General features: G+C 42.8%; 4 protein-coding genes across 5 annotated transcripts; 1 reads left to right on the forward strand and 3 right to left on the reverse strand.

Moving 5' to 3' along the window:
• Positions 1–373: 373 nt before the first annotated feature.
• LOC116766067 (large ribosomal subunit protein eL33) lies at positions 374–1,812 on the reverse strand. Its single transcript, XM_061526772.1, has 4 exons — positions 1,687–1,812; positions 1,238–1,464; positions 749–979; positions 374–527 (listed from the first exon to the last, which is right to left on the reverse strand). Exons 2-4 carry the CDS (start codon positions 1,460–1,462, stop codon positions 504–506), a joined length of 480 nt encoding a protein of 159 aa, XP_061382756.1. The 5' UTR covers positions 1,463–1,464; positions 1,687–1,812; the 3' UTR covers positions 374–503.
• Positions 1,813–2,642: 830 nt separating this feature from the next.
• LOC116766184 (dnaJ homolog subfamily C member 3) lies at positions 2,643–6,768 on the forward strand. Its single transcript, XM_032655930.2, has 11 exons — positions 2,643–2,858; positions 2,935–3,045; positions 3,349–3,443; positions 3,527–3,631; positions 4,059–4,259; positions 4,395–4,520; positions 4,801–5,025; positions 5,109–5,226; positions 5,430–5,562; positions 5,662–5,791; positions 5,953–6,768. Exons 1-11 carry the CDS (start codon positions 2,780–2,782, stop codon positions 6,100–6,102), a joined length of 1,473 nt encoding a protein of 490 aa, XP_032511821.2. The 5' UTR covers positions 2,643–2,779; the 3' UTR covers positions 6,103–6,768.
• LOC116766191 (uncharacterized) lies at positions 6,336–10,185 on the reverse strand. Of its 2 annotated transcripts, none has more exons than XM_032655953.2 (6): positions 10,058–10,185; positions 8,220–8,370; positions 7,826–8,055; positions 7,555–7,744; positions 7,253–7,435; positions 6,336–7,176 (listed from the first exon to the last, which is right to left on the reverse strand). In XM_032655953.2, the coding sequence occupies exons 2-6, from the start codon at positions 8,368–8,370 to the stop codon at positions 6,878–6,880; spliced, it is 1,053 nt and encodes a 350-aa protein (XP_032511844.2). In that variant the 5' UTR covers positions 10,058–10,185; the 3' UTR covers positions 6,336–6,877. The 2 variants fall into 2 exon arrangements, with proteins under 2 accessions (XP_032511844.2, XP_032511835.2); XM_032655944.2 differs by having other exon boundaries at positions 7,826–8,073.
• A 584-nt stretch (positions 10,186–10,769) lies between these two features.
• LOC116769547 (protocadherin-16) lies at positions 10,770–24,614 on the reverse strand. Its single transcript, XM_061526793.1, has 13 exons — positions 24,417–24,614; positions 21,217–21,343; positions 16,178–16,267; positions 15,913–16,109; positions 15,512–15,709; positions 15,206–15,433; positions 14,927–15,133; positions 14,396–14,557; positions 14,178–14,321; positions 13,786–14,097; positions 12,920–13,074; positions 11,518–11,735; positions 10,770–11,443 (listed from the first exon to the last, which is right to left on the reverse strand). The coding sequence occupies exons 2-13, from the start codon at positions 21,275–21,277 to the stop codon at positions 11,262–11,264; spliced, it is 2,154 nt and encodes a 717-aa protein (XP_061382777.1). The 5' UTR covers positions 21,278–21,343; positions 24,417–24,614; the 3' UTR covers positions 10,770–11,261.
• Between the last annotated feature and the right edge of the window lie 23 nt (positions 24,615–24,637).

Genomic DNA, 24,637 nt, shown 5'->3' on the forward strand with positions numbered 1-24,637 from the left:
CCCTCCATTGCCGACCGTACACTGGCTTCTAACATTATCGTATGAAAGCTTGATACCGCCAATATTACAAAATCAGTAATTTAATGTTAATTACTCTTGAATTACAAATACACTGTTTATTGAATTGCCTTTAGATTTAAATTTAATACTAAAAAACATTCAAACTAAATTTACTCAGTTACTGAGTGTGAGACTCATCAGCAACACTCAGAAAATATATATACTTCACTTTTAGTAGAAAATAAAGACTGTGGAAACACCAACAGTCACTTCCTGATTTTCTATTTTTCAATATTTTTATAAGCCATTATTATTTAATCAACATTATTCAACTGTGTCTAACTTTTATTACAAAAATTCCTATTCCCTCAACAATACTTTAGAAAACTATCCGAGTTTAAAATCTCCAGAATTTATCTGTTTGTAAGATGTTTTGGGAAGCGATAACATGAAACAAAACTTTTTTGGGATTTTGTTTTATTTAGTCTTAAAATACGAAGGTTTTAAATCCGTGAGGGATACAACATCTGAAACAAAACAAATCCTTGCTTCAACAACGGTTCACACCAACACTCGCTGCACCTCTATAGCTACACAATCAGTAGTCAAGTTATCCACATGAAGGTTCAGGTTTCAAATGTCTTAAGCATCATTTAGAAATTTAGTTTACTCACAGACTGTCTGTCTGTCATGTTTACTTCAACGGTAAGGTTTTCAGTGTAATATAGCCATAACAAGCGATACTGACCACTCGTATCCTGTGTCCCATGGCCTGTGCGGGGAGGTTGGACTTGAAGCGTGCTCGCACGGAGCCGCCGTTGCCGTGGGAGCGAGTCACCTTGCCCCAGATGGCGCGCAGCTTCGTCTTCTTGCCTCGCGGTCCACCGGGGATGGCCGTCCTCTTCTTGGCGCGGTACACGTACACGCACTTCTTGCCAGCGTAGAACTCTGCGTCATCGCGATTGCGAGCACCTTCGATCTGCAAGCGACATCCGACATGTATTAAAATTTAATACATTAAAGATATTCTTCTACAAGAGGTGGACTGAAACTAGCAGTTGATGTCTAAATTCTTTATTGTACTTACTAATCACAAATTACTTAATATTAATAGATATTACTAGTATAATACCAAACAAATTATTAACAATGTTATCATGATTAACTCAACAAAGAGATACGACACTGTCACAACTGTTTGATGTTAAAATATAACCTATAACAGAGCGAGTCGTACCTTCAACAGAGCGGTGTTCTCGTGTTGGTTGCGGAGACCCCGTCTGTAGCCTGTGAACACAGCCTTGGCGTACAGTCGGCCGTGGCGGGGCTTCGACGATACTTTGCGGATCGCCTTCGCGGGTTCTGCGGGAGCTGCTGCGGCCGCTTTCTCGGCCTTCTCTTTGGGAGCCTTGCTTTTAGGCGCCTTCGCCTTAGGCGCAGTCGATGGGGCTGCGTCAGCCATTCCTTAAAACCACCACACAATTAATCCTTAAGACCACGAACCGTCAAGAGGTTATGTTGACATCTCAGCCTAAAAACAATCTCCAGTTATCATCGTCAAAATCACTAATCCACCACTTTTGAATGAAATAATATAATCTACTGTTCAAATTGAAGGTGGTGACAAATATATTTTTAGATAAAATAGGCATTTTAAGTATAAAAATCAAACTTTATAAAACTAACCGGACACTACTTTTGCAGTTGAAGTGAAAGAAAGACTGAGTTGCCATAATACATATTATTCTAACATAAATATAGAAATATATGATTTTAATATTTATTTTGTGTATGGATTACACCTAAATATTTTAACTATTTAAAGCATATATAATAAAAAAAAAAATTTAATAAATAAAATTAAAGGTTTTTTATACAAAGTCAAGAAATATTGCAAAATAATGATATAAATATAAAAATTTTCAATACTCTAATAGTTCAGTTGATATTTATAACAAGTAATAACTATAAAATAAAAAATATTATTGAAATTATACATAATTTTTACATATTTATTATGAGGCCTATAGTTAGAATCATAATTGAATCTTTTGCTATTAGTTCTTATTTATTTAAATACAAACTATTAAAAATAATATACATAATTTCGCTCTATATATTATTAAAAAAAAAATTAAACAGGATATTGGTTTGCTATATTAAATGCATAAAGTCTTGATATAACTGTGATGCTGTTACTATGCAATTCAGCTTTAGTAGATGTCATCTTATCGTTTCTTTATTACTAAAAAACGATACAAATACAGAATTTTTATTCATTGGTTTAATGATGTAAAATTGTATTGTTTTTGTTTGCATAAACAATGTAAGACTTAGATTATTATGTATAGTCACCAAAATTTTATCAGATAGTTTTAAAGTCTGTTTGTTTTATAAAATTAAAAATGATATTTCTTGCTGTAAAATTAATCTTTAATGGATATTTTTTATACGAAGGTCATCTATATCCATATCACAGGTTGTTTGAACCATAAATACCAGAATATATAATATCAGTTCTTATTTTTTGTTTTTGGGAAGTAAATTTAGATTTGAATTATATAATATTTTGTATTTATTATTTTATTTTGACAGCTTAGTTTAATATCTGTATTATACTTCAATATAAACTGATTTGGACCAATCAGAACAGACCACGAAAAGAGACGAAGGAAAGATGGATTGTGGCTTTGTCAAATAATTAGTTTATACTTTAAATTGGAACTGAGTAACTTTAATTCTTTATTAAGTATAAAAATAAATATATGAGTAAATAACGATGGACTTGTTTTTAAATAAAAATTGGAACAAAGTCACGCCATGCCTAGTGTTATTAGCGTTAGAAGTTTTGCTAGAATGTAAGTGTTGCCGATCTTCGTAAATGTATTCATTTGGTTTGTTTTCTGACTGGTGGAGATGTATCGTGTGGTGTAGTTTCAGAATGTGCGACCCAGGCGGAAGTTAACAAGCACCTAGAGCTGGGCCGCGACTTCCTGGCCCGAGGTCAGCTGTCCGACGCACTCACACACTATCACGCCGCTGTTGGTAAGTGGCACATAAGATGCAACGTTCATCACAATAATATACCTTACTTAAACATCTACTTAGTTAAATCATCCTAAGAAATAACACAACCCTGTCCCTTCTGTCCATTGACCGTTCCAGTTAGGATATTTCCGTATTTATCGGGATACATTAATTTTAATTTATTTTTCTTCTTTTTAAATTAGTAGTTATTATTTTTGTTTTTTAATTTTATCTTATTGACGTTAAATTATTTATAACATTTTGGAATACAGGCATTGAAAACGTCATGTAATTCTTATTGATATAATAATATATTTTCAGAGGGCGATCCACATAACTACCTCACATACTTTAAGAGAGGCACTGTATATTATGCACTCGGTAAAGCCAAGTTTGCTTTACAAGATTTTAGTAAGGCAAGTATACCTGAGGGAGGTTGAAGTGTTCTTGGACCATGTTTCTGTGAGAACTTGTAATATATTGTGAACAATTGTTACAGGTGTTAGAAATGAAGGCCGACTTCACAGCCGCCCGACTCCACAGGGCTAATGTGTACCTCAAGCTAGCTCAGTACAGGGAGGCCAAGGAAGATTACCTACAAGTTGTGAGTCTATACTTACTTGTACAAAATATTAATATACTAGTTTCAGCCCATGACTTTGCCCATATGAAATGTGATATTATTTAGTGTAAGTGAACAGTGTGAGGTGACTTGAAGTGTACTTTTAGGTGAGCGCAGCGTTGTGTGAATGTTATTGTTAATTAAACTGATAAAGGCCCCGCTGTAAACAGTTGCTGTCGCTATCTGAGACATACCTTTATGATGCAATCCTTTATCTTTATGATTTGATATCAAAAACAATACTTTTTTATTAATGTTGAGAGATTATAATATTGTACTTGGTTCTGGTTATTTAATAATCACAAAAGCCTGAACATTATTTTACTAATTTACCAAATAACTCTAAAGATGGTATCATACCTTCAACTTGCAAGTAAAGTATGTACTCACTCTATAAACTATGGTTCAGACTTATAGTGAACCTTACAATGAGGAGGCGATATCCTTGTATCACCGGATGGATGGTCTGTCAGAGGAGCTACAGCTAGCGGAGGCCTACTACCGCGGGCGGGACTTCGCCGCCGCCGCTGAACTCGCCTCCCGACTGCTAGAGGCTTCCCCCTGGGCCGCTAACCTCAGACAACTTAGGGCGGAATGCTATATTGCACTAGTGAGTTATTAATTAACAAGAACAATGGCATTGATTATAGAAAGGACTCAATTAATTATTAAATATTTTTTGTGCTCCTACTGCACATACTGTTCGTGATGTGAATGTTTTCTTAGTGTGTTATTGTTGTTCCAGAATGATCTGTTCTCAGCGGTGTCGGATATCCGGTCTGTGAATCGTTTACAGCAGGACTCCACTGATGGCTACCACCGTCTTGCCACACTCCTGTACCAACTGGGACATGTCAGTGACGCTCTCAAGGTGAGATAAATGTTCTGGGGACTAGAAATAATAGGAATTTCTACCTGTATTTTATGCAACAATGTTATTAAACCTCACTAGCTCAGTACTGGAAAATATGTAGCACTTTGGTGGCGAGCCAGCGACGTGTTGACACCACTTCACTTGTTATATTAGTCTTCTTTGTTCTTTGTATCATTTAAACTTGAGGATTCTTTTTTTATAAAACAAAGAATAAATCATATTGCTAGGTATATGATATGTTTTTAAAATCCGTCCTACTATCAATAATTTGTTCCAGGAAATAAGAGAATGTCTCAAACTAGACCCGGAGCACAAGCTGTGTTTCCCGTTGTACAAGAAATTAAAGAAAGTGGACAAACTGTTATTAGACTGTGAGGAGGCCAGTCAGAACAGAGAGTTTGTGAAGTGTGTGGACAAGGCTGAGGCGGTGCTGAAGGTGGAACAGGAGGTAACGCTGGTGGTGTTTGAGGCCAGGAAGTGGCTGTGCTCGTGTCATGCTAAGGTACCATCAGGGATCTTTCACTATACACTTATTATATATATATATGGAAGTGATGCTACTGTGCAGCCGTGTAAATGTTTCAGGAGGAGCAGTATTCAGAAGCTATCCTGGAGTGTGGCCGAGCTCTGGAACTACAACGAGATGCGGGTGTGTTATGTTCCAGAGGAGACGCCTGGCTCGGACTGGGGGAGTTTGATGACGGTCAGTGAATATGATGTGTACATACATTATATACTAGATATACTGAACACGGAATGTCTCCTAGAGAAATGATACGAGTCTTTGTTGTGATCTAAGAGAAATAAAACTTTTAAACCATATTTTTTTGTGCAATATCTACGAAGTAAAAAGTTATTGATGGTTTAAAGATAACCAATATAAAGACATCCCTTTACAATGAACAGCTATCAGATCCTACAAGGAGGCGCTGGATATAGACGAGGGGCTGCAGAGAGCCAAGGATGGGATCAGCAGGGCACAGAAACTACAGAAACAGTCGGAGCAGAGAGACTACTACAAGATATTAGGAGTTAAGAGGTCAGTGGAGGAAGAACAGACACACATACACTCATACGCGTGTGTAGATGACAGCCTGTTGTAAATTTGTAAAATTGAATTTATGTTTGATATGTTTAGAACGGCGAATAAACAGGAGATCACGAAAGCGTACCGCAAGGCGGCGCAAAAGTGGCACCCGGACAACTTCCAGGGAGACGAGAAGAAACTGGCGGAGAAGAAGTTCATAGACATCGCCGCCGCCAAAGAGGTGAGCGAGCACGGATACGCGCGCACACACACACAGTTTGATATACAGAATTGATAGTTGTCGTTCTTAACATGTCGCTGGCTGGCGGCGCCGCTCGCAGCATTTACTCCCGTCAATAAATTACTCATACAAGGTCAGTAAGGTGTGTGTCTGTACACCAGGTGCTGACGGACCCCGAGAAGCGCGCCGTGTTCGACGCGGGCGGTGACCCGCTGGACCCCGAGGCGGGTCGCCAGCAACATGGGTTCAACGCCCCCTTCGGTCACTTCCACCACGGCAGCCCCTTCCAGTTCAAGTTCCACTTCAACTGACGCCCCCCCTCGGACCCCTCTCCTCTCTCTTGTAAACTCCGTGGAATCGGTTCGGTAACTTGGAAGTCGTCACATTTCAATCGTCCGGAGTCCTTTAGTAAACTTTGTCTTAAGCATTAAGTTTTATATTTAATTGTATGAGCATAATACTATACTACATTTAACATCAAGTCGGACCAAGCTCCCCCTCCCTCCCTCCATAGTCAGTAGACGAGGATGAATGAAAAACAAAGTATAAATGTAATTCGTATAATTTATTAATAAATACGTCTGCGACTAGTCCCTACCGAATATATTATCGTTACATGCTAACGTCCACCAGAGGAATGTTTCTTGTCTTCTCTCTGCTCTGTCTCTGTTGTATATTCTCATATAATCTGTTGTATCTCTTCCCTAATATTATTTATCTGTGAAAGTATCTTTCAGTTCCTTTTTTTTTTGTAAATGTAAACAATTTTTTACTTTAACGTCTCTGTAAATATTAATTTATTTTGATAAAACTCTGAAGGTCACTTCATCAAAAGGTTAAAGTGAAAAATTGTAGGAGACGCCGTCCGGCGGCCGGTCGGGCGGCCGGGCGGGCGTTGGACGCTCGCTTAATTAACTTAGGTTTGTTTTGTTTCCACACAACTTTGTAAATATTTAGAAAAATAAGAATTTACCAGACGCCGTGTTTTATTATCACACCTAACTCTCATCCAACCCCAACCAACATGCTACAGTCTCCTCCTGGCTTAATGCATATAATATTAAGTGACCTTTCGGTTTACATGTATTATAATGTGCGCGCCCCCGCTCCCGCCGTCTCTCCCCCGGTTCCCTCCCTCCTCCTCGTGAGTTCCCTGGCCGCTCTCTGCACCTCGTTACTGAGATGTCCGTCGTCCTCCTTGACACAGATGTAGTGCAGCCTGGCGGCGCAGTCCCTCCCCCTGTAGACGTGCGTGTTGAGGGCGGGGTCGTGGACGGCGGCCAGGCACCGCCCGTCGCCCGCCACGCTGCCGTTGACAGGGCGGGCGGAGTGCGACCAGATCCACAGCAGGCCGGGGTTGAGGCCGCCCGTCCAGTAGTCCACGCCTGGAACGAAATAACACACGTTGAGCTCGTGCCCGGAGTGGGTCCCCCCTCCCCCCTCCACCGGTCCGTCACCGACCTCTGCGGTCCGTGTCGGCCAGCATCCAGGCCAGCACGATCTTCTTCTGTTTCTCGTCGGCCAGCTCGAGCAGGGCAGCGTGTATCGCCCGACACGCCAGGGACGCGTCCTTCCAGTCCCGCTGGCTGGACGACACGGAGTAACAGGACGAGCCCACGCGGGTGAAGTTCCCGGGACACGGCGCTGGAAGAGAACACACGCGTTACACGAACCGGCCTTGGAAGGCTCATTTATTAACTTAAACTAGATCGACTTCAGAGCGTCACTCCCGATGCAACTGATGTGATCGTAACCCTGTGTACCGGGGGCGGGTTCCTTGTTCTGCAGCGCGTGGTACAGGCTCTCCTCGAGTCGCCGGAGTCTCTTCTCCATGAAGTCCGCTCGGTGCGCGAGTTTCTCGACCGCGCTCAGGAGGTACAGGTCTGTCTCGGTGACCTGACGCCGCGGGGGGTCGTCCACGCGGTCGATGGAGGGCCGGTGACCCTGAGGGGGCTGAAAGTTAACACCAAGGTGTCATATAATTATGCTGATTTAAAAAAAATATTATATAGTGAATGTCTGTGTAGTACTCACGTAACTCGGAGCAAATTTATCTTTATTGGGCGGCCGGTTGACTATCTTGCCATTTCCGGGATGTGAAGGTTTCCCTTCCCACTCCTTGTACCCGTGCGGCACCTGCATGGCCTGCGCCGGGGGCGCGTACCCCTGAGGGTTGTACAGAGGCGGCGGGGGGGACAGGAAGGGCGTCTCGACACGATCCGACACGTAGTAGCCCTTACTCTGCGGCAGCGCCATGATTCGACCTGTGTTGAAGTTCTTACCTATTAATATTTAGTAGGTTTTTAGAGGCTTAATAAAACGGCGATCGAAAGAAGTCAAGTCGAGAGGCGAGGCGATCCCGACATTTTTGTTTTACTAGGATAGTATATTTGCTACATTAAATTGTTACATCGCTGGTCCTCCTCACCGTGTCTGCCGGAGCCGGCCGAGATGCTCCAGTCTTCCAGAGCTCGGCTCCAGGGGCCGTCACCCTCCACCGTACATAACTCTAACTCCGTGAAGTTGTCACTCCTCACGCCGGCTATTAATAAAGCCACTCCGAACAACAGCAGCGCCATCTGGATGAACATTATTTCCTCAATTATAATTCAGGACCTTATTTGAAGCGACAAATGAGTAGTGTGTAGTTATGTGGGTATTTATACAGTGCCCTCATTATTACAGTTAAGTAATTCACAACACAATGCCTCCTAATTAATATACAGTTTGTTCGATGTATTCACTCCCTTAAATGTAACAGCTTTAAGAAAAAGGAGTATTTTTATGAACTTACATACATATATATTAAATTTGAAGTGGTTCATACAGAGCAAGAAAGTTTAACTTTCCGTTTGACCGAATTTCGAGACGTTTTGACTTTCATTTTGAGAATTTCAACTTGCGAACGATTCACTTTATATTGAAGCTTATTATCTTCAAACAATATCAGGTTCTGGCGCCGCGCACTTTTACTATACAGCTCCAGAGACCTTACATGGCGTCGGTAGAATGCCAGTTAGGAAGTTAGTTAGTGACATCACACACAAACTGGATTTGTTTGCTGGTTCGATCTCTTAGAAAACTTTAATGTTGTCAGTCTCTCAACCTTCCTCTTAAGGAAGCAAGGAATACTGGAATTTTCTTCATATATACTAATAAATAAAATTGTAATGACTGTTTGACATATAACAATAAACGCATTTTAAAGAACGGTATTTTAAAAGTTGCATGCACGAGAATATCGATTCTGCCGGGACTTTAACTGAAGATAACTGATGTAATATAAAGTAACATAGCTCATATTGTTTTGGAAATTTTATGCATTTTAATATGAGTAATAAAAACTAAGCACTCCGCGCAGACGTAGTCGGGTGCACAGCTAGCGTAAAATGTAACAGAAATGACATCAGTCAACGGATTATATCCTTAGCCGCAATGTCTGTGTTGTTGCTGCTGGACCAACTCCTCGCTTCCCTCGTGTTCCGAGTTTCATTTCATTCTAATCATGCACCGACGGTAAACAATACAACGAGGGTGGCGGAACGACATGTCACCAACAAATGACGATTATTTATGTTTAGAAAGTTTATTAATGCTTATTCATAATATGAGTAATAATCTTTATGAACATGTCATATTATCTGGTCTAAGACTTTCGCGAGTTTTATTTATTTAAATGAAACTAATATATTTCTTGTCTGCCCGTGATCACGGTCGCTGAAAAGTAACCGAAACGTCGGGATTATGTAGTTTTAAAATAATAAAATCCGCGTAGTATATCCGAAATATATTAGTTTCATTTAAATGTCATATTATCCCCATAGAACCTGCTGTTATCCCGATGTCTTACGAAGAAAGAATATTTTTAGCATATTTTATAGCTTTAGTGAATCCTGTTTGTAAACACTTGTGGTCGCGGGTCAGGTCATGGCGCCAGCGAGCGTGGGTTGTTATGCAAGTTGGAGAAAGTTGGCGCGAAATGCGGATTCACAAACGACATACACACTTGGGGAAAACCACGGGACATTCAATACATTGTGAATTATAATATAATGTAACCAGTCTAGAAACTATACAGTATATACCAGATAGATTATAATTCATGTGGAAAGCGTTACAAATATTTTTCTCAAAGCTAATGTCGACATGAAATCAACAGATGTAAAAACATAGAAAATAATTACAAATTAAATATTTTCTGTTTAAAAAAAAATAAGAGTTTATAAAATTGAAGAAATATTATTTTTATTTAGTAAATGTACTCACGTTGTAACGCGATGTATTGCACGGCTCTGTCTCACTCACCTACCGTCTCCTATAATATCTGAACTCTGACTGTGTTTAGTGTTCGTTTGAGCCCGAGCCTTGAGGCTCTGAGCCCAGTGCTGCCAGAAAACTTTCAACGATATTGCCAATCTCTTTCTTTCTACAAACTCACGACTCACTACACATATGAATGATTTATAGACATAACAGTTTTCAAAAAAATATGGATACATGTTAACATAAAAACAATAGTACCAATCTAAAACAAATCCTAATTTAATATATTGATAATTTTCATTGATATTTAAAATCTGAAATAGGCCTTATATCTTAGTCTTTTTTTAACTTAAAACTTTTAAATAACTTAGCAATTTTATATATTTATTTCATAATAATCTGATTATGGGCAAATATTCTAATCTGGCAACACAGTCCGCTCGAGTGTTTGCTGTGATGCCGGCGCCATAACTTTGTTATTACTTTTTATTAAAAGACAACTTTCTTCAAAGTAATTTGTAAGTTAATTTTATAATTGCGTGTTGAGTTTTTGCATTCAATATTCACATTACTCTATTACGACGGTGTCGGTAACCTATTTTCGTAAAAAAAAAACACAGAACATTAAGTACATATCCACAGATGTAGTATCCGCAGATGTAGTATGAATAACTTTCATTACGGAATGAGCTTTCACTCGAAATAAAACAAGCAATTAACAAAAATACAGGATAACAATAATTTATTTAATGATATTATACAAGTAACAATCAATAATAGTTTATATGAAGCGTCGCGGACGGATGTGTCACGGGCGGCGAGTACCGGAGGAGCATCTCTATCACGGAGGGAACGTAACCGGTAACAGTCAGTCAGTCGGTCGGTGTGTCTCCTCGTGCCTTGATAAATTACTTCTAGAATGTTGGTCTCATAATCAATGTTTATTTTTTATTCATATTATTATGTTGGTCGGGTCACTTATCCTTATAGGTAATTCGTTAACACTTATATTCTATTTTCTTTATTACAACTATACAACGATCACCCTGATGTATCTCCTCGTTCGTTACATTACAACCTCAATTAATTTAAATAGAAATTAATGAGTACTGGTGAGCGTTTGTGATCTAAATCTTCTCCGAATAGATTAGGTTCATTTTGGTTTCACGACTAACGATGTTTTTCTACGAGGGTTGTTCTGTGTCCTCTAGAAGTACACGGTGAGGTTCATGTTCCCGTCCGTGTGGGGGCGCGTTTCGTCCGCCTCCCAGCTGAGTTGTTTGACCCTGGCGGGGATGGTGGCGCTGGGCCAGGCGACCCCCGACCGCCCCGCGCTCCCCGCTCCCCCCGCCAGGTGGTCGGACAGCAGCCCGGGCACCCCCGCCGGCTCTGAGGAACACTCGCAACATATAAACCGGGTTGTGTAGCTAGGATTGGTAGTGTGGAGTAGTGACGTCACTCACGTGTCTGTTTGTCGTGCAGCTCGAGGCTGGTGGTGGAGGCGGCCAGGATGCTGCTGGCGCCGGCCGACACACTCTGCAGCGAGCCCCCCGGGCCGCTCGGGCCGCCGGGGACCGCCGGGCCACCCTCCGTGCCCACGGAGCTGACGGACGTGCTGACGGGAGCCGTCTTCTCAGGAAGCGTGCTGCTCGAGCTCTTGTCTTTCACTTGGCGTTTTTTTCTGTCGATAAATTCAAAACATCGAACGAAGAACATTCCATCAGATCCCAGAGAGAAGAACTACAAAATATGGAGGACTGAGGAGGGAGGAGGGAGGGGCTAACTGAGAATATATTTATTATTATTAGAATTCAAATTCACGAAATATCACAGAAAACTAACCATTTAAAAACATGCAATGTTAGTGTTGTGTTTGGCGATTATTCATTTTTCGTCACAGCACGAGGTGATCAATCATGTGAAGTGGTGTGAGGTGCTGTGAGATGATGTGAGATGAGATGATGTGAGGTGATGATGTGAGAGATGATGTGAGAGTGAGGTGTGTGAGGTAGAGTGGTGGTGTGAGATGGTGTGAGATGATGTGAGGTGGATGAGATGATGTGAGATGGTGTGAGGTAGAGTGAGGTAGAGTGAGGTGGTGTGAGATAATGTGAGATAATGTGAGTTGATGTGAGATGATGTGAGCTGATGTGAGGTGGTGTGAGGTAGAGTGAGGTGGTGTGAGATGATGTGAGATGGTGTGATGTAGAGATGTGAGGTGTGAGGTGAGGTGTGAGATGATGTGATGATGAGATGATGATGATGTGAGGTGAGATGATGTGAGGTAGAGTGAGGTGGTGGTGTGAGGTAGAGTGAGGTGATGTGTGATGTGATGATGTGATGATGGATGAGATGATGTGATGGTGGTGATGAAGGTGATGTGAAGTATTGTGAGATGGTGTGAGGTGAGCTGAGGAGATTTGAGGGTCACGTTGGAGGTTTTTGTCCAAAGAGAGTCTAATAAGAATACTTGTATATGGTTGATGATGTTTATTATATGGTTGTACAGTTGTACGTGTCTGGCCTACAGCTGTAGGGTGTGAGGTCGCTGACGTGCGCCAAAGTTGTATGCGTTACTGAAAATATATAAGCCAGATATTCTCTTCCGCCCCCGGGAGACGGATTGACCTACTTACATATAAACTTACTACAATAAACTACTTTACGCGATATAAGTCTTCTGCTCTCCATCATCATACATTCCTGGACTGTCAGAACATGCTAGTATAGAATGATTTATTAGAGTATTAGTAGAATTTAAAAAACTAGCAGCGGCAGAGTCGAGGAGACACGGAATATACAACTATTATACATAGAAAGAAAATATAATGTTATGCGAACGCTGTGTGAGGTACAGTCACTGACCTGAGCCTGTGGAGGAAGAGCAGCAGCACGGCCAGCAGCACCAGCGACGACACAGACACACACACGGACGTGCCCACACTGGACAGGAGGGAGGCGGCGCCGGGGGGAGACGTGGGGGCGGGGGGAGACACGCGGACCGACAGCGGCACGGACGACTGGCGGAGAGACACGCGTTACTACCCACGAGAAGCGCACCCTACACACATCACAGAGCCGCTCTCTGACACGGACTCTGTGTCTGTGTCCCGACGCGGGTACCGCGCTTTAACTAATGAATATAGTATCATTGTTCTGAGCGCGTCGGGCTCGTGTGAGTCGCTAGTGACATGTGGTCGGCATCTCCGTCACCATGGAGACCCCGGCCTGTTCACACTGTGAATGTTGTGACGGTTGTGGTCGGTGAGGGGCTGGGTCATAGAACGGACAACTGTGCGATTCTCCCGCTGGTGACTGCTCCAAACTAATACTCCATCGAAGTCTCGTACTCCTTGGAAACCTCTGTGCCCTGTCCAATGAGCTCTGTATCGACATTAAACGATAAACCCCATATCATCTTTGCTCCGCCTCGCCTTCTCCAAGGTGTCGACAGTTCCGCGTCACGCGGTGAGTCTGCTTCTTGTGGGAGCAGCTCTTTCTTGTCTCAGGATAACTCAAGGCGCTTCTACTTTCCTCATACGCACGGATAAGTGTTGGAACACCTGGTGTGCGTCTCTGTTTAGATTTCCTTGGAATTTGTGTGTCTTCAAGGGAGGAGTGTAGGCTCTTACTGAGATGGTCCTTTCAGAACCTTCGCCTTTTTTTTCCACCTATCGTCAGGTAGTCTCCTGTGTGTGTGTGTGTGTGTGTGCGGGCGTGTGTGCGTGTACCTGTCTGGGCGGAGTGCCGGAGTCGACGGCGGTGGCGACGAGGTGCAGCGTGTCGGAGCGCATGTTCCTGAGGGCGGGCGCGGACACGAACACGTCCCCGGCGTCGTCCACGGTGACGGCGGCGGCGTCCGGGCCCGCCACCTTCACCGACACGCGGTCCTCGGGGTCGCCGTCGTGCACGTGCAGGCGCCCCACCCGCACGCGGCCCTCGCCCGTCGGCCGCTCCACCACGAACGAGTACTGGGCGTGCTTGAACCGCGGCTCCCATTCGTTCACCGCCTCCACCGATATGTTGATGTGAGCCGTGTCGTTCTGTGAGACACACACGTGTTTAGATTCATATTCATTAAGTATGTGGTTACATGTATCTGTGTGTGTGTGTGTATACCGACCGTCCGTCCGTCGGTGACCATGACCTGGTAGTCGTAGTGTCTGACGAGCCGGTCCAGCGCTCGTCGCAGCAGCAGCTCGCCTGCCTCGCTGATGGCGAACTGCTGCAGGAAGCTGCGGTCCGATACGAAGTACTGCAGCGGCCCCTGACACACACGACACATACAACACCATACAGCGGACGGAGAGGATACCTCCCGCGACCCGACGGTGACGGTACCTGGCCCCGGGCCTCCAGCGACAGCAGCACGCTCCCGGGGGCGGAGTCCTCGCGCACCGACACGGAGTAGAGGCGCCGCGGGAACGAAACGGACCCGGAGCCGGCACGGGACACGGACAGGGTGGCCAGGGCGTAGCGGTCCGGGTTGTCTACCTGAGTGGCCTGGAACGAATAGAAGAGCGAGCGGCGCGGAGTGAGGTTCCGAAACAAAAAGTCTTTCTTTATAATGTAACACAGGAATGTTACGTACGCGCTACATATTAAAAAATAAAAACCAGAAGATTCCCAACATCAAACAAGCTTTGGAATGGCATTACTGTCCTAGCATCGGGGCAATCAGGTAGTCTTAGGTATAGGTTATTAGTTTTAATACGTACAAGTTCCGTAGTTGTCGTGGACCCTCCGGTTGCCGCTCTATATAATATTGATCGTCGCCGCGACCGCCAAGCTGCTACTTCCGGGAATACGAGATTCAGTCGCTTTGATAATTTTCTGTCGCGACCTGCCTGTACCACTATATTTATCCCGTACCTGTATGACGATGGTGGTGGGGAGGCTGGCCCGCAGCAGGTCGCCGGTGACGCTCAGCTCGCCGCTGTCCTTGTGCAGTCGGACTAGGGCGGTGTTGTTGTCGGCGGGAGAGGGGGAGGCTCGCACGCTGTACGTGACGGGAGCGTTGATCCCCCGATCCTGGTCGTGCGCCGCCACGGGCCCCGGGAACGTCTCGAGGATCGTACCCTGGAAGCATCATTGAACATCTCTCACAGTGAGCCGTGGCCGTTTCCACAGAGGGTGCCGGCGGGTGAGTACCTCCCGCGCGTCCTCGGGTATGACCGCGCTGTAGTGATCGTGTGTGAAGGTCGGGTTCTGGTCGTCGGCGTCCATGACGACGATGGTGAGGGTGGTGTCGTTGTGGCGGGGCGGGGAGCCGCCGTCCTGCGCCCTCAGAGTCACCGTGAGGTTGGTGGCGGTCTCGTAGTCCAGCGGCTTCCTCACCACCAGCGCGCCGTCCAGCTCGCTCGGGAACCCCACGTACTCCTGTCATGAGACACGTGGGTGAGTCGATCGACCGTGGTGCGAAGGACGGGCATTGCTCGTGTCGAGTGTGGTACCGACCGCGGCGGGTCCGGGCAGCACGGAGTATCTGACGGTGGCGTGCGGCCCGGGCTGGTCGGGGTCGTGCGCCCGCGCCGTCAGCAGGCGTGTGCCCACGGCGGCCAGCTCCGACACGCGCGCCCTGTACGGCGCGCCCGACCACGACGGAGCGTTGTCGTTGACGTCCCACACACGGACCGACACCGGGATCACGAAGCTCTGGACGAACGAGCTTTATATATTATATACATCCCGTATAGTCTGTTTTGAGAGTTTCGACTCTCGGGACTGCTTCAGATTAATAAATTCATGGTAACAATAGAATTCAAGACGGACCGTACTTGAAACAGTTTAGCGTAAATATAATAGAGAACTGCAGTAAGTCCTGGGGAGGGACGTTCTGCGTCGCAGGTGATACCGACCGGGTCTGTGGTGTGTCGTCTGTCACATCGCACGTTGACGTAGACGCTGGAGGGTCCGGTCTTCTCCTCTCGGTCGAGGGCGCGGGTCAGGGTGACGTTCTTGGACCCCGGGACTAGCGCCACGGCCGGCTTGCGCTCCTGGACCCGAAGACTGATGTCGCCCTCATCACCGGGGTCACCGTTCACTGATAGTGTTCCTTAGAATTGGGAGATTACATCGTTTATCGCAATCGACATGAGTTCCAACGATCCTTACAAAACTCACCAATAATACTGCCGACCGGCGTGTCCTCGCTGATGAAGAAACTCTCCACGGCGCCACCGTTCATCAAATAACATCGACTATCTTGGATAGCTGAAATAAAATATTATATATGTACCTACTATATACTAACATTACAAAAAAAACCATGCACTCGGTGTATTAGCTAATTACTTGCAAAATATAAAAGTGAACGCAACACGAAACTGACAACAATAAATCCGTGTCAATTAGTGAACAGACAAAGAGGAGTGGAAATGTGGAGCGAGACCAAGAGTTATATGAGACATAGACACGGCAACAATACATGTACATATGAAAACAGAAAATAGAGTGGCGACAAAGCAAAATGTAGAGCTATTATAATATATTGATGATGTGAGGTAAGGACACATCGAACAAAGGGCTTCCGAACATACGACATCAAATACATTATACTGGCGTGTCACTTTAATGACTAATTAGCCGGTCCTAGAGGGAATCGGTGAGAGGAAGTCATGAATCGTATGTGACGTTATCATCACTTATAATGATGATGGGAACATTCAGAGGCTGCGGGGAAGGACGCATTGTTAAACACACCAGCAACTAGCTGGTGTGTTTAACACACATGACGTGCGTGTTACGATGGACATAAAACAATTACATTGATCGGTTGTTCGAAATGAGTATTGAGACACGAGTGACATAGAGACCGATCTATCTGTTTCGACACCTCGCCGGCTCGGAACACCTCACGACGGCACAATCTGTCCGCGTGTGTCATTTTCCAGAGCATAACCAATCGTAATGGGGTCGATCTCTGAGTCTGAGCCGCTCGCCACGAACTATACGCTCACTGCTGCGTGATCGTACGAAATAATAACTTTTATACAGTTACATATTAAATATAAGTAAAACGTGCGGGACACGAAAGAGAAAACAGAATCTAATTCGTTCTGCCGTACTTAATATGGTGGAAAATTATCGCAATCGTTGTCGGTGAGGCGCTTCGTTTGTCAATCAGAGGAGCGGGCATTACTGACCGGACCCGAAACAAAAAACATGCTTCGTGATATTGTGCCGTGATTGAAGACATCATAGCGTGAGAGCGGAACACACTCCACCGAAATAACGACGATCGGTTACGTTCGACACTTTCCCTTGACCTTTGGACGTCTCCGGAGATGTGACCCCCGGAGGTCGTTCCCACGACCGCTCAGTGTAGACGCGACAAAACGGTGTGTATTACTAACATAAAAGAATGTACACACTGACTGTAGCAAGGAGTGTAGTGATCAGGACACGACTAGGTGAGGGTGAACTACATCATGCACCGCATACACTTACACCGCGACATACTCACCCCGAGAACGAATGGAGAGCGCTATGGCGGCCAGGGACGGGGGAGGAGACCCTGGGACAGGCACCGCCGAGTTATAACATAAGTATAGGATAACATGTCGCATACACGGTACCTCGCACAAACAATATGTAGAGATATTCCTAAGGAGGTTATAACGATATGTTTCACATGCACCTAACGTAGACAAGTACGAAATACATATTAATAATCTAAATGTAGGCCCTCTCGGACGGTAACGACATCTCTCGTTAACAATACATAAGAAAAACAAACCCACATTCACTGGAAACATGAGTATGAATGAAATCCGCTCAATAATGGACCGTATGAGGAAAAAGTTACGCACCGAGCTACATCTACTTATTATAAATATATTATTATAATTGATATCCAAGAGGATTTCACAAAATAATGGCAGTAATCGTAGGAATATACCCGAAGGTTACGAGAAATCGCAGCAAAAACATACTTACTTCAAGATGCTATATTAAAACGTAAACAGCACGTAGTATAGCATCGACACGCCGCGGATAACAGGAAGAGACATTTAGCAATTTAGTTTTTACATTGCTCTGAAGACTTAACACTCATCCGGTAGTTACGGAGGGTGGGGCGGCAGGAAGCGACCCCACACCCGACACCCTACACCGTTTCCGGTGATGTTTCGTATTTAGTGATAACAAGTAAACAGACCCACACATACACGAACCGTCCGCGGCCGGAACACTTTCACTCCAACGGCGTCACTAACTGATAGATACGCACTACATAAAAGACGCTCAGTTGATGATAACATTACACTACACTAATATATAATAGCAGTATTGCTAGCTACAGGTATAATATTGTTACCACCGAGGAGGGTCGGTGCGGGCGGCAGGTGTCGGCAGGTCGCTGATGGCACCTACTTGTATTTTGAATTACAATAATTGATGATGTAAATCGTCTGCTGGTTAAGTTTCACTATTAACGTGTAAAACGTTTTAATTATTCTCGATCCGTAGATTTCATATGACTCGGTGTTTAAATGTTAGTAAAACGTTCTTAATTTTGTAAATTAAAGCCTTCATTACGTCTGATTAACTTCACAAATCTTATTATCCGCGGTCGGAATTACAAAGAGAAGATATTCAGTAACGGAACTAATTTTATTATTCCCGTGAAAAGAACTTTGCGATTAATTTTTGTAATATTATTTAAGTTAAAACAGAGCTATAATATTAATGTTAGGGAGTAAAAACGTGCTTTTCAAAATTTAATACGATTTACTTCGACACCTGAAGCTCGATGTACAACTCATTCTTTGAGACCATGTATCGCTGCGAACTTGTGGTAGGCGTACTGTTCGATCGTACCTTTAGTATTTCTTCAACTATTAACCTAGTATCGTGTGTCTCGCAAGTGTCTTTGTACACTCCCCTGATCCTCGGAGCGTGTCTCCTGCCACCTCTCTCTGCTCCCTCCTCCCCTTCCCTCTCATTGTTCTCTCCCCCCACTCTCTATCGTCTAATACGACCAAGATTCATTCAAATCGACCTGTCAAGGTGTCGACAAAACCGTTTTAACCATATAACTATTGTAAACACGAATTAGTCACACGTTTTATAACATTGCGAGATGCAAACGGCGATTGACACAGTTCCATTATAATGCCCAGCCGAGCTCTAGACGTCGCGGAAGAATCGCTCTAACGAACTTGACGAGAAATTAAAATAAATTACTCAATCCGATGACAATAGACTGAGAAATAATATCGGCGATCGGTTGAATGTATAACCGTACTCGATATTCATAGTAAAATACGTAGCACTGTGTGTATGAACGTTGGATAAAGACATGAGGCTAGTTCTCGAGAATTCCTACAGGTCAGTATGTTCTGAAGGCTTAGCACGAGTTTTCATACTCACACTACATACGGAGCGTCCCGCGTTTCTCATTCAATAAGCTACGTTCATAATATAATGTACGAAGATTAATGAATGATTAACTATTAACGCACGGGCGTAGTGTGACGACGTGAACTCGTGCTAATCATTCCGAACAATGGAGTACTGAGGAGTTGATAATAATCTGAAGTCTTAACGAGTGGCTGTTTACTGAGGATAATTATGTAATGAATACGCACTTAAAACACATTATCACCTCTAAAAAATTAAATAATATCTCTCATTACTACGACATCCATGATTGTATTTATTCTACGGGATATATTTCATCAGAGGGTCCGTCGACCGTCAGTGTAACAATGACCGGAGTGGAAGTGTCGACCTGACCTCCGCCCTCAATCGTGGAACAGAGTTCAAACTGACCGCTGATTAACAAACGATCAAACTTAATGTACCACTTGCGTAGCTGGATACAGTACACGACTCGGAAGATAAAATGATGGGGAGTTTACTTATTTGTTAAACAATTAAATATTTATTAATTTTATAAATAATCGTAAATAAACCACTGACTTTGTTTTGACTTTATTGTTAGTTTAATTTTAAATCTGCTTTTCAATATCGTTTTCAGAATAAGACGATACGTTTTGCTGAAATGTGTTTTCTTTATAATCTTACATCCCATTAGATCCGTTCAGTTCAGGAACCAATTACACGTTACGTTATAAGGTGTTCAGCGCGTCGCAGCGAGCGGGCCGGGGCTCGCATGCAACTAGAGCGGCGGAGCGACGGCCGCAATACGTTTATAATACAGTACAGAATGAAACCTTAACGCGACTTATAACTCTATTAATATTTACTGTGGCAGGTCGTTGACGTTAAATTAATAAATTTTATATAATTTTATTGTAATGTAGCGATGTATGTGTTTATGTTCTATTCTAAGGCCTTCTTCTCGATTGTAGTGAACAAATAATAAAAATGCCTTCTTAAGTAAACTCAGTGTATGCGGAGTTGTCTGTGAGCTTTGTGTTCAGAGGCCGTGTTCACGCTACAAGACAAGCGATCGTCTCGTGTATCACGATACTGTAATGTGTCTACTATCTACGGCCGACCTCGCCGTGGAGTGATCGCTGACCGTCCACCTCCGTGCCAACCCCTCCCGCCCACGCCACCCCGCCAGCCTCCCCTCAGAGGGTCACGACCCCCGTGATTCATGCTACTTCCCACTCATTATAATACTCTGATTTTTTCCGTTGTCCACCTCTATGTAGGGCGGTTCATTTACAATGAGATACAATCAGTAGTAACGTTCAGTAACGAGTTGAAACAATGAATTGTTCTAGAATAATACCTACGCAGTCCACACGTCACGTGTGCACAAACACAAAACAGACAAAGCCGGCTGTCACGAGTTGTTTGCAAATAAATGAATTATTAGGGCTCCCTAGCTAAAGACGATATGTGCCAATAGAAACCTTCAGGTTCCAAATTGTATATTTTGAAGAACTCTTTCCCAAAGTCCAGTCTTGCCGACACATATTGAGGTATTCTCTGAGTTATGCGAAGGCATGTTACAATATTTTTCTATTAAATTTAGTAATTTTACGAACCCTCGGCCGCGACTTCTCTTCAATACTTGTAAAAAAATATTAATAGTTAAAATCTCGAGTTCAAAACCTTGCTTATGTGAGTAACGTTGCAGTTTTCGTCTTCTTCATACAGGAACATAAAATACGGACCTTGTAATCCTATCTGTTGTATCAAAGCTGCGGTAAGAAAGATTCCTGGATGTATCAGGTGAGTGTTACCTTGGGCGAGAGTGGGTCGCGCGGCCGCCAGGGTCACCGCGAGACACAGCAGCGTCTCCATACTGCTACCGGCTCCGCATTCCTCTCACCACCAGCCTCGGGGATGATCACAGCGACCCGTCCACTACTACACACAACACACATAAGCACCGTATCTATTATAGTCATACTAATAATATGGGATGGATGAAGCAGGATTTTATATGAACTACACGTCATACTTCAATTACCACAGTCTTTCAGTAAAATAAATTTTTTTAGCCAATCAATATTTTTTAGCCATTCCGAAGAAATCATTTGTTTTTCGTTTCTCAATAATGACCGCAATTGAAAGCACTCAAGGATACTTTTATTTCCTATAAACAGATATCTCACGACGAGTACCTCCTGCCGTCGGATACCATTTAATAGTCGTTAAAAACAATCAGAGCTATTCTAATGGTTCAGTCTATTTCTCACGGCACACTTGACGCTTTTTGTGTTCCGTACAATTTCACAATTCAATACCATAACAATTAATTATAAGAACCTATAACATGACCCGCGACTCATATAACTTTAGCGGTGTGAAGTACTAAAAGATCTGTCATGTGTAATGATGACTGCTAGCGAGAAATGAGATCTCGAGTGTGAGATGCTGCCAGATGCAAGGTAACTGAACTACGAGGCTGTGTGGGTGGAAATGTTTACAACTTATAGATTCTTACGCTTACTCTAAGTTTGCAGCGTCACATTATAGTATTGGCGTGCGTTGTCGAATGAGAAACGGGAAACGCTTCGTGGGTAGTGCGATGATGGAAACTGTGAATAAGCATGATTATGACTTGGTATTATTTAATTAAAAAGATTTTTTTTAAGAACTTTAAAAAGAAAGTTAATCCTTAAACCTTCGACGTATCGTAATGTAAAGAAACACTTTCCGTGTATGTGTGGTCGGTCTGTAATGTTTCATATCTTTTATATATTTGTGAATGTTTCAATGTCTACGTTTATCATCCACAGTCACCACTGCTCCGTCCTCACAGACGGAGACGGAACATTTAGAAAGCGGAAAAAAGATCAATGATAGATTTAAGTTCGCTTTCTTTTGAATCATCTTCATAACAGTATCACGGTTACGGTAAACATCTGCCCGATGCGTGTTCATGGCACCTGAACTATCTTTGGTTTCTCCTCACGGATGAGACCGGGTCTACTCCCCACCCGCCTGCTATAAGATCTCTCATCTGGCAGTATTGAAGTAATAAAATACTAACGTACAAAATATACATTTCTCTTACGATATAAAATACTCATACAAGGTCCATGTTTGTCTTGAGTTGGCACATTTGCGTTTGTTACGTTTATCGTAGTAGTAAGAAGTTTGATTTTTAATTAAATTATGTACGTTTACCATCACAACTATCAGAAGCAACCGTGATGTTTGAATTTACACATCTATTCAGAATCAGTGTATTTAGATGTAATGTAAGGTATTTGTTATTTCTAATTGGAATACAACCAAGTCTCATGAACTGTGTAACACTTCATGTGTTCTGCTTGTGGGTAGGTCACTGAGCAGGATGTCATCGGGATCAGTATTGCTCGGCGTCGTTCACATTATCCATTAAACCTGACAGTCCGCCGGAGGTCATTTATTATTTCAGTATACACACGTTCCAGGGATTCAGTCACACATTTTATGCATTCATTATGATCAAGAGTTTATTGATGCTAATTAAATTAAACTTTTAAACTGTCAGTTTTCGTCGTTTCAGCATCTTCCTTATTAGTACTATTTTTAAAAAAGCAAAAGAAACTAATTAAAGAAATAACACGTTTCGTTAGCGAAAGAAATACTTGCTTTGAAAAAAAATTACGTTGTGGGTCGGGATATAAAGAAACGAAAAGAAGTGGATCGCTGATAGATCTTTTTGGTATTGCAAAAACTTTTTTACACATCGGACCTAAATAAGCTTAGGGAAGAATGAATGTATAACAATGTTCTATAGCGCGTGATGCCTCAATTATAAAGTATTCGGTAGATATATTTCGGAGGTGATGTGTGCGGTGTCCGGTGAACCCTCGTCCCCGGACCCCGGAGTCAGTCAAGCGAAACCCGGGACAGGTGGGACTTCCTCTTACGAAGGAACACGCGCGAGTACCGTGACGGCCGCCAGTGAACGTACTCCACGATTTTAGCAAACAGAATATTACTTGTTTAAACGTATCGCACGCTGTCGGGAGGCTAAGGATAAATATTCCTTTTAATAAAGATTTCTCATATATGTTTTGAAGACTAGTTGACGCCCGCTACTTCAATACTACATATACAATATACATACATATTTACAAAGTTTTCCTATGTCAAATATTAATGCTACATTGTTTATAAAAACATTTGTTTTCAAAACTTTTAATATTTTATATCAAATGAATATATCATAATATTTTTTATAACGAGGTCTATGTCTATTCTCAAGTTTCACCGTGTTGCGAACACACCTACAGACCTCTATCATTCTATTGAGTGTATAAGTTATAATAGTGTAGAGCTCTTATTTTAACGTGACTGCTATATATTATTATCAAATATCCATATTTCCACTTCCCCATAACATGTGGGTCTGACCGTTGTGTCGTCACGGTGTTCGGGTCTAAGACTCCGTCTCCACTACACGATGCCTCTTGTATTATTACAGAGTCTTCGACACTAGTTCGATGTATGTTACATACTTGGTATTTTTTGTCAATGTAACGGAACTATGATATAGAAAAGTTATATTTTGGTACAATAATTATAACTGTTTCGCCTAGATATTGTTCCCGATAGAGTTAATATAAAGAAAATAAAAAGTGTAATACAAGTAAATAAGCGAATTGTTTGGAGTGAGTCAGGGAGTGAAGTAAGCTTTTGCAATATGTTGAAGAACGACGCTCTGCGGTCTGCACCCGACCGTGAACACACCATCTCTTGCGTACGTTACTTACTGGCAGGTGAACTACTGCTGTGGTTACTGGCTTACATAAAAAGAGAAACACTCCAAAAACAAAAAAAGTTTTACCTGCACTGATATGTTGGCCTAACACTAGCAATGAAACCTAGGTCATAGTAAATAAACTTCGGTAAATAAAGAAATTACTGGAGCGTTTTATTTGTCTTGAGCAATATTCGGTTATATTTATATTAACTAAAGATATTTATTTTAAATTCAACTTACCTCTTAATAATTTCAATACGAAATCACTATTTATGACTATAAAAATATTTAAACTATGAAATACAATTAAATTTGCACACCCTTAATAAGGTATAAAAATATGATAAACTTTTTTTTTCGTATTTTATCGTGATTATTTATAATGCCGCGCAATCTACTCGGACAGCACAAACAAAGGAACGTCACTAACTGCCTATGTCTGACATCCAACTACTGACTAG

The sequence above is a fragment of the Danaus plexippus genome (assembly GCF_018135715.1).
Source record: "Danaus plexippus chromosome 3 unlocalized genomic scaffold, MEX_DaPlex mxdp_25, whole genome shotgun sequence".
Lineage (NCBI taxonomy): Eukaryota > Metazoa > Arthropoda > Insecta > Lepidoptera > Nymphalidae > Danaus > Danaus plexippus.